This window comes from Oncorhynchus kisutch, linkage group LG28, assembly GCF_002021735.2.
Source record: "Oncorhynchus kisutch isolate 150728-3 linkage group LG28, Okis_V2, whole genome shotgun sequence".
NCBI lineage: Eukaryota > Metazoa > Chordata > Actinopteri > Salmoniformes > Salmonidae > Oncorhynchus > Oncorhynchus kisutch.
The window spans coordinates 16,287,908-16,297,527 of record NC_034201.2 but is presented as its reverse complement, the minus strand read 5'-3'; the positions used below and the strand labels follow the sequence as shown (position 1 = coordinate 16,297,527).

General features: G+C 43.1%; 1 protein-coding gene across 5 annotated transcripts in view; it reads right to left on the bottom strand.

Annotated features, from left to right (window-relative positions):
- Nucleotides 1-203: 203 nt before the first annotated feature.
- LOC109872606 (ras-related protein Rab-6A) overlaps nucleotides 204-9,620 on the bottom strand; it is a 23,240-nt gene continuing 13,823 nt past the window's right edge. The window contains exons 4-9 of one of the 5 annotated variants that reach the window (XR_004205984.1): nucleotides 7,456-7,561; nucleotides 5,076-5,187; nucleotides 3,678-3,771; nucleotides 3,134-3,227; nucleotides 2,209-2,275; nucleotides 204-1,999 (exon numbers count right to left, since the gene is read on the bottom strand). Coding sequence is in view for 4 of the 5 variants with exons in the window: in XM_031808064.1 (XP_031663924.1) it covers nucleotides 1,935-1,999; nucleotides 2,209-2,275; nucleotides 3,134-3,227; nucleotides 5,076-5,187; nucleotides 7,456-7,561 (444 nt within the window). In the remaining variant the exon portion in view is untranslated. Of the gene's footprint in view, nucleotides 2,000-2,208; nucleotides 2,276-3,133; nucleotides 3,228-3,677; nucleotides 3,772-5,075; nucleotides 5,188-7,455; nucleotides 7,562-7,766; nucleotides 7,873-9,620 lie in introns of all 5 variants that reach the window. The other 4 variants (XM_031808064.1, XM_031808066.1, XM_031808065.1 and 1 more) reach the window with 4 other exon arrangements.

Sequence of the window (9,620 nt, the reverse complement as noted above, 5' to 3'; positions counted from 1 at the left end):
GGAAGACAGCTGGTTTTGGCCATGTGTCATAGACAGCCAAAACGTTGCCCACTATGACCCAATTATGTTTGTTTCTTAACTGCCTTGCCTAGTTAAAAAGGTAAAATAAAATAAAAATGATTTAGACTTGAAATATTGAATTCAAATATAAAACACTGGAATCACCAAGTTGACAGGAAATAAGACGAGTCACACTTTGCAGCTCTCCTTGTCTAGCATTTATCTATTTATTCAACCATGAAAAAAGGACATTTCAGTTAAACGCAGACCTTCTTGGGGATGACGATAAGACACTGATGACTTCTAGCAGTGCAAATGATGAGCTTGTGGCAGCACAGACAGCCTCCAACCTCCAGTTAAAACCATTCCAAAGATTAAAAGTTACGGACCAAGCCGCTACTGGACTTTCCTCCAGGTTTGTGTTTTTTTCTTCTTCAGTTTGATCAAATGAGCATTTTGGGGTGGAGGGGTAGTGACATCACCTGAAGAGCTGGAGGACATGTTTGGGGAAAAAATAATAATAATCAGGTGGTTGATAAAATACTCTAGTCATTTAGGGATCATCCCAACAATGATCATATTAACAGTAATAAAAAAAGAAACATGATCCAGTCAAAATAAATATTACAACTCATTGTGGATTGAATGAACATGTAAGATAATTCTCATTAACAAAAGATCAAAAAAATAACTAAAGTGTCGATATAACATTAAACCAAACAAAGCTAGGAAATCCCCAAACCATGGAAGCCCTCTTACAATGAGCACTTACAAAGGCATGTCTGCATATCTAACGAAGTTGGGTTTGCGTTGAATATGATACTTCTCAATATACAAAAATCATTTTGCAAACAGTACCCTTCTCCAAAGCAATATCGTTTCATCTATGGTAATAATTGTACTTTTAGAAAAAAGTAAAGATCTAACCAAGAGATATAATAGAAAATGGCAGCCAAGGTGAAGATACCTTTTATTAATTTGTGAGAACAAGGTGAATAATGAAGGACGGTCGTGTTGTGGTAGTGAAACTGCCCTTGTGTTCTATTGTTACTTTGCGTCACGTTGTGGTGGGAATTGTGTCATGCTGTGTGTGTGTGTGAGTTCTTGTGGTTTCCCTACATTGTGTTGTCATACCATGCGTCGGTGGAGTGACACTGTAGCTGCTATGTGGTGGGACCGGCGTAAAAAAGGTTGGTGTGCTCAACGTTTACCGAGTGGGTGATATTCTTGGGGGCTGCTAAGCCCACTTATGGCAGAACAATTCCACTCGGTTATCCATTACTCTGAAGTCTGTTTCTCACATGCTGCAATCATTTTTGACTACTGTGCAACCAACCATTTCCAGAGTATACCCATGCAAGTAGGCTTGTCGTTTTTGAACTGTTCTAGGCTTCTTTTTTTTTTTTTAATAGTCTTCAATTGTAAAAAATGTCATAAAATGCATCTGCAGAAGTAGTTCCATCCACAAAGCGTAATATATAACTGCGTTTCAATTAATTTGATGATATCTGTAGGCCCATGTAAAAGACCAGGGGCATGAACACGGAAGTAGGACGTAAGAACGAGTCACTTGCATGGCGTATTACAGAACAACAAGACCCAGTGCTTGAAAAATGTAACAATAAATCATTTCCTTTTTCATTGCCAAAGTAGAGTTAAAGTTCAACGGAAATAAAATAGCATTCACATCCACATTTTGCTTGTTAAGCTTAAGGTAATCTCAGCGATTCCACGACGGGATTCCACAACGACAAGGATGACGGACAGGTAGTGTTCTTCTCTTTCAGGCTGTGGTGAAGGAGTCAGGAATCAAGGGGTTCAGAGGGAGAGCAGAGAGGATAGGTACAGTATAGAGGCCGATAAGCCAGGGTGAGAAAGATCAAGAACAAAGCGAGAGAAACAGTGATGGAGAGAGTGATAAACAGAGGCTGGAGTTAGCAGGAGCAGCCTCCTTCGCTGACGGGCTGTTCTGGGGTCTTCTCCAGCTTTATGTCAATCACTGGGGAAGGAGGGGTTAAGGACCAACTCGGAGGTCAGACAAGAACACATGAAGTCCTTTGAAACACTTCCATCTTCTCAATAGGTTTACAAGCTAGCCAATAGGTGTCTAAATGTTTGAGTACAATCTGTAAGCATTTATATCTACTATTGCCACTGAAAAACATGCGTAGTCATACACACAAGTGTGTCTTTGTAGAATAAGGATACTGTCTTCTCTGCTCTTGTCCTGTGTGCTCTCCATGCCAGGGAGGGCAGCAGCCACACGTCGGAACAGCTGCAGGAAAGAGAGAACAGACCTCATAGGTCAGAGTCAGACCACTCCAGTCATCCTGCCCTGACATCCACAGAGGCGCCAGGGCAGCTCTTTGGGCTTCCGGTCTTCTTAATGCTTCCAATTACGATGTTTTAAAACAGGCAAACTGTAAGGTTCACCTGTCCAGAGGCTGACACCATAAGAAATGAGACCCCATAGAATCTCTGCGCCTTGAATTTGAGTGCCTTTGATAGGTCAATCTAGGATTCTAAATCAGCAAATCAGAGCTCATTCTTTTATCTTACAGTTGATTTGAACAGGGGAAACTGCTTGCTTTATTCATGTTTACTTGCCTGGGGGTTTGAATAAAGGCCTCTCATAAATTATCTGTACAGCGTGCCTTCCACACAAACCTACTGTAGAGCTCACGATACAATCCAGACTGATTCAAGCTTTGTTCATTCATTGGTTTAAGGTAGACAGCGGTAATCATATACAGTTCCTCCTAAAAGGAGGTAAAATACCCTCCAATACATTAACCTGCTGGATAGATCATGCATTAAATAGAATCATTTGATAGTGGTTAGAGAAATCACCTCAAATAAAACCTGGGGTGTAGATCACAAGTCTAAACTCTGTCCCACCCACCAGACCAACTCTGAGCCCACACCTCTACAGGGTGCAAAGAACCCTCTGGTCTTTGTTTATTATGACTGACATGAGATTGGTAGGCAAGGGTTCTGAGACAAATCCAAGGACCCCATTTAGTGTAAATACAAGCCAGTGTTCAACACACAGTGATATGCACACGTGTGAGAGAAGCTATCAGAAGAAAGCGTGAGCACTGCACACGTCACACACACGCACGCTGTGCTCTACCTGTTTGACATTGTAGCCTGTCTTTGCACTTGTTTCAATAAAAAGAACATTCAGCTCTTTGGCTCTCTGTTCCCCTTCCTCTGTGGTTATCTGTCTGTGATGACACACGACAATGGACAAACACACACACACGAACGAGAAAACGAAAAAGAGAATGAACATCATGAAGTGAAGGATGAACATGCCGTGTCTCCTCCTGCTCCTCCTCCTGCAACCTCTGCTCTGTCGAGTGCCCACACAGCTCCTACTTCATCAACACCTCAGAGTACCACCTCAGCTCCTGGTTCAATACACCATATAGGATTCAAATGAAAAGCACTTCAATCTAAAATGGTCAATCAATGGGTATTACAGAACGGTGTGCCTGTGCAAGTCACTTCAGAAATTCTAAATGACTTTACATATAAGGATTGGGCTAAACTAAACCTACCCCATGCAGCATTACTGCAGCATTTGACCCTGAACATGGGTGACCATTCGAGGATGAGCCGAGGCCGCAGCAGTAGAAGCATGGACGGAGAGCACGACTCAGTCACAAACTCACCTGCTTGACGTTGTAACCTGCTTTAGCACTAGTCTCAATAAACATTACATTTAGCTCTTTGGCCTTCCTCTCACCCTCTTCAATAGCAACTTGCCTGTGGTAGGTAGATAAGAGGGTTAAACATGAACAGCATACAGTCAGCTCATATAGAATCTAAAAACAATAATACAACACGTCAGTCAATACAGTAAACATGGGAATAGAAATTCAAAGCAGTTGTTTTAAGGCGAAAAGCATTGGGGGTTATAGTGGCAAACCATGTGTTAAAATAAAAAGGAGCGGTTTGTCACAATTGTTTGAACACACAAATGGATAAGACTGATATGATCAGTTGAACCTCTGAATAATTCTAATATATCTAGGTCATGCTAAACTGGAAAGTGTGTGGTCTATTCAACTCCAGACAGTTCCGTCTCTAGATGGCCTGTATCCAGGGAAGAGGTTTGACCCCTTGTTGTGGCCAACAAGTCCCTGGTCAGCTGTACCTAGAGGACAGCGTTTCCCACTCAACACAGCAGGGCCTAAAGGTCTGACTTAAAAATAAAAAATTAACTCTCTACAGTTACAGTCAGTGGATTCAGTAGTATGCTCTAATGTAGAGAGCCCTTCAGGACTTGGGGCCTCATCTAGAAAATGTTGCATATGTACAAAATATGCCCCAAAACACATATGCGCCAGATCTCGCGCAAAAGATGGTATTTATAAAACTGAAGGTGAGAATGTGCTTATCCTCCTGCAACCTTTACACCATGAGTACACCGTTTCTACTGGCTGAAGGAATGCATTGCAAGAAGGAGCAGGACTATATGATATATAATATACAATGACACATTAATAACAACAGGTAGCTGAATATACTGTAATAAAAAGAGCCAATCATCAGTTAGTGCGAAGAGCCTAAATCCATTTCTTTTAGCTTTGCATTCTAAAGTAATTACAGGTCCACAACTTGCAATTGCTTTGGTCTTTCAGAAACGGTCAGACTATAGCAAATATCACGACAAAATAAAACATTCCATCAACACCTCCAAAGACACTTGAACAAGTTCGCCATTGCTATTTCCTTTAGAGGCCATCTTGGCCTAATTCTAATACTTCCACACTGTACAGCAAATAAGGGTGTTATCGACACCATAGAAGGTGAATGAAGGGCGTTTTTCAGGCGTGCAGTTTCACGACAGGTCTGATTTATAATGGAAAACATGCGTATGCATGTACAGCACCCATCTAGTTTAGAAATCTCTATATTTTTGTGCACACGCAGTCTTCTCAGAAATGGCACACAAAGATATTTAGTGTAAAATTGACTCAACTGTTATGAGGCCCCTGGTCTGAAGAGCTCTACAGGCTTACTGACACTAGACTGACTTTAGCCTTCAGTTATTATGTCACTCACACCTTTTGTCTGCAAGGTCCGTCTTGTTTCCCACCAGCATGATGATGACATCACTTCCTCTCTCCGTTCTGACATCATCAATCCATTTTGTGGTTTGCTGGAAAGAGTTGACATCTGATACAGGAGGGAGAGAGAGAGGGAGGAGAGAATAAATGTTAATCTCCATTCAGGTTGTGACAAGTACAGACTTGTGGTGATGAGCAGAACGACAGAGACAGTAACAAATATACAGAGAATGTGACAAGTACAGACTTGTGGTGATGAGCAGAACGACAGAGACAGTAACAAATATACAGAGAATGTGACAAGTAAGTTCATTAAACAAAGTAAATCCAGATCCCAGTTCCTATCCAGATGTAAGAGCCAAATAGGTTAAATAGTACATCTTTGTTTCAAATTAATAATAAATGTGGTGTGTGTTTGCTATTAATCCCCTGTCAAGTGTGTGTAGCCCCCTCTACAGGCTGATGCAGAATACAGTTCAAATCTACAGACTCCAAGGTCTACTGGTAGAGACTGGAATGGCAGCTCAGTGTTTTCACAATACCAGACCATCCTTACCGTGCCATTTGTTTTTTGTTTGTTTGAATTATTAGAATTTGTTTTGTTAGTTCTCTTTATATTTTGTAACCAGAAGAATTCCAAATAAATGTATTATTTTTCAACTTGAATCAAACTCTGGACATTGGATTTGCATGAGTCAAGACTAACATTTCACCACTCAATTGTGGCGAAAGGATTAGGATGATAATTGTTTTGGGACAATTCAATTGGATAATTTAACCACTACACCCTCCATCCATCTAGGCTACTATGTTATCTATCCATATCCTTGTATTCTGCCTGTCTGTTTATCCCATAGACCAGGGGTACTCAACTCATTCCCTATGGAGGTCCAGAGCCTGCTGGTTTTCTGTTCTACCTGATAATTAATTGCACCCACCTGGTGTCCCAGGTCTAAATCAGTCCCTGATTAGAGGGGAACAACTAAAACAAGCAGTGAAACTAGCTTCAGGGTCCAGAGTTGAGTTTGAGGGCCATAGACTGTATATATGTATTTAACAGTCCATCCTGTATATATGTATTTAACAGTCCATCCTGTATATATGTATTTAACAGTCCATCCTGTATATATGTATTTAACAGTCCATCCTGTATATATGTATTTAACAGTCCATCCTGTATATATGTATTTAACAGTCCATCCTGTATATATGTATTTAACAGTCCATCCTGTATATATGTATTTAACAGTCCATCCTGTATATATGTATTTAACAGTCCATCCTGTATATATGTATTTAACAGTCCATCCTGTATATATGTATTTAACAGTCCATCCTCTATGGAAGTGGTGTCAGTTTTTCTGTAGTGACAGTCAGACTTCCTCCCCGGAGAGCCAGTTAAATCAATAGACATCTTTTTTCCTCTAGCCCTGCTGCAGCTCCATGTCTGCTTTTATCTCCCCCTAATGGCCAATCATCTAACGGACACATTGTAGGAGAGAGACGTTAAAATTCAGTGAAAACTGAACATTGTTATTTCATGTCGGGCAAAATAGGCCCCTGAAGCAACATCAAAGCTGCCGATACCAATTATTTCTAACGAAACGAATAAGACACTTCATTGTTTTGTATATGGGTGACAAACCTAAGTCATGGTTGCCATGGACAAAAAAGAACAGTCCAGAAAAATAAAGATAGGGAAGGATTGAAAAGAAATGGGATTGCTCTGTTGGAAAAAAACTGGAAATCATCAAGGAAACTAGTAAACTATTGACAAATTTAACTGCTTTTTACTATAACAGATTTCACCAACTGATTTTTGCTATTGAAAGCTATTTGGTCTGTAGCCTAATTAGGTTGTATGTATGCTACCGAATGCTTTGTCAGGGGCGGCAGGGTAGCCTAGTGGTTAGAGCGTTGGACTAGTAACCGGAAGGTTGCAAGTTCAAACCCCCGAGCTGACAAGGTAAAAATCTGTCATTCTGCCCCTGAACAGGCAGTTAACCCACTGTTCCTAGGCTGTCATTGAAAATAAGAATTTGTTCTTAACTGACTTGCCTAGTTAAATAAAGGTAAAATAAAAATAAAAAACAATTCTGGTATCAATTAGCAAACTAATACCTGTATTTAATACGTAAACATTCACAGACTACAATCACGCAAAAAAGCAGACCAAATAAAGAAGAAGTGGACACATAAAAAGAGGGGGAGGAAAATATCACAAACATGAAGGGGACAGAAGGCATCAGGAACAGGGAAAAAGGAGAATGGAAAAAACAGAAAAGGGACTTGAGCCAGTAGCAAAAAACGAGGTGATGTTTTTTTGTTCTGATTGGTATCCTTCCATCACTTTTCCATCAGTAGGGACCGCACTCACTTGTGATGTCATAGACTACCACGGCCACGGTGGAGTCTCGTATGTAGCTAGGGATCAGACTCCGGAAGCGCTCCTGGCCGGCTGTGTCCCAAAGCTGCAGCCTCACCTGAGCAGCACGTTAGCACCAGCACACAGGGAGAGAAGGAGAAGGAGAGAGGGGCAAGAGGAAGAGGTGGTGGTAAGAGAGGGGAGAACTGGATGAGGGTTGAGGGGGGGGGGGGGGGGGGGGGGGGGGGGGGGGGGGAGGGGGGGGCGGGGAGGGGCACGCACGCACGCACGTCGAGTGGGCGGGCGCGGAGGGGAGTACCTACTTGTGATGTCGTATACTACGACAGCGGCAGCGGAGTCTCGGATATAACTGGGGATGAGGCTACGGAAACGCTCCTGCCCAGCCGTATCCCACAGCTGCAACCTGATCTGTGGCGGATGGGAGGAGAAATAAAATAAAATGGAAAAGGAAAGGATGAAAAGTAGATGAGAAAAGGAAAACATGAGGTAAGAAACCAAAAAGAAATAAAACAAATCAACTTCTGAAGGAGCGAAAAGGAGAGAGAACGAGAGAGAGAGAGAGAACGAGAACGAGAGAGAGAGAGAGAACGAGAGAGAGAGAACGAGAACGAGAGAGAGAGAGAGAACGAGAACGAGAAGAGGAGAGAGAGAACGAGAACGAGAGAGAGAACGAGAACGAGAGAGAGAGAGAGAAACGAGAGAGAACGAGAACGAGAGAGAACGAGAGAGAACGAGAACGAGAGAGAACGAGAGAGAGAGAGAAACGAGAGAGAGAGAGAACGAGAGAGAGAGAGAGAGAACGAGAGAGAGAGAGAGAACGAGAGAGAAACGAGAACGAGAGAGAGAACGAGAGAACGAGAGAGAGAGAGAGAACGAGAGAACGAGAGAGAGAGAGAGAACGAGAACGAGAGAGAGAGAGAGAACGAGAGAACGAGAGAGAGAGAGAGAACGAGAACGAGAGAGAGAACGAGAACGAGAGAACGAGAGAGAACGAGAACGAGAGAACGAGAGAGAGAGAGAGAACGAGAACGAGAGAGAGAGAACGAGAGAACGAGAGAGAACGAGAGAGAACGAGAACGAGAGAGAACGAGAGAGAACGAGAGAGAACGAGAGAGAACGAGAGAGAACGAGAGAGAACGAGAGAGAACGAGAGAGAACGAGAGAGAACGAGAGAGAACGAGAGAGAACGAGAGAGAACGAGAGAGAGAGAGAGAACGAGAACGAGAGAGAACGAGAGAGAGAGAGAGAACGAGAGAGAACGAGAGAGAACGAGAGAGAACGAGAGAGAACGAGAGAGAACGAGAACGAGAGAAGAGAGAGAACGAGAAGAGAACGAAGAACGAGAGAGAACGAGCAAGAGAGAGAACGAGAGAGAACGAGAACGAGAGAGAAACGAGCAGAGAACGAGAGAGAACGGAGAGAGGCCGAGAGAGAGAGCGAGAGAGCCGAGCGATACTGAGAGAGAGAGCGAAACGAGAGAGAGAGCGAACGAGAGAGAGAGAGAACGAGAGAGAGAGAGAACGAGAGAGAGAGAGAACGAGAGAGGAGAGAGAAGAAACGATGAGAGAGAGAGAACGAGAGAGAGAGAGAGAAGCGAGAGAGAGAACGAGAGAGAGACGTAGAGAGAGGAACGAGAGAAACGAGAACGAGAGAGAGAACGAGAACGAGAGAGAGAACGAGAGAGAGAACGAGAAGAGAGAGAGAGAACGAGAGAGAGAGAGACGAGAGAGAGAGAGAGAGAACGAGAGAGAGAGAGAACGAGAGAGAGGAGAACGAGAGAGAGAAAACGAGAGAGAGAACGAGAGAGAGAGAGAACGAGAGAGAGAACGAGAGAGAGAGAGAGAGCGAGAGAGAGAACGAGAGAGAGAGAGAGAGCGAGAGAGAGAGCGAGAGAGAGAGAGAACGAGAGAGAGAGAGAACGAGAGAGAGAACGAGAGAGAGAACGAGAGAGAGAACGAGAGAGAGAACGAGAGAGAGAGAGAGAACGAGAGAGAGAGAGAGACGAGAGAGAGAGAGAGAAACGAGAGAGAGAGAGAGAACGAGAGAGAGAGAGAGAACGAGAAGAGAGAGAACGAGAGAGAGAGAGAGAACGAGAGAGAGAGAGAGAACGAGAGAGAGAGAGAGAACGAGAGAGAGAGAGAGAGAACGAGAGAGAG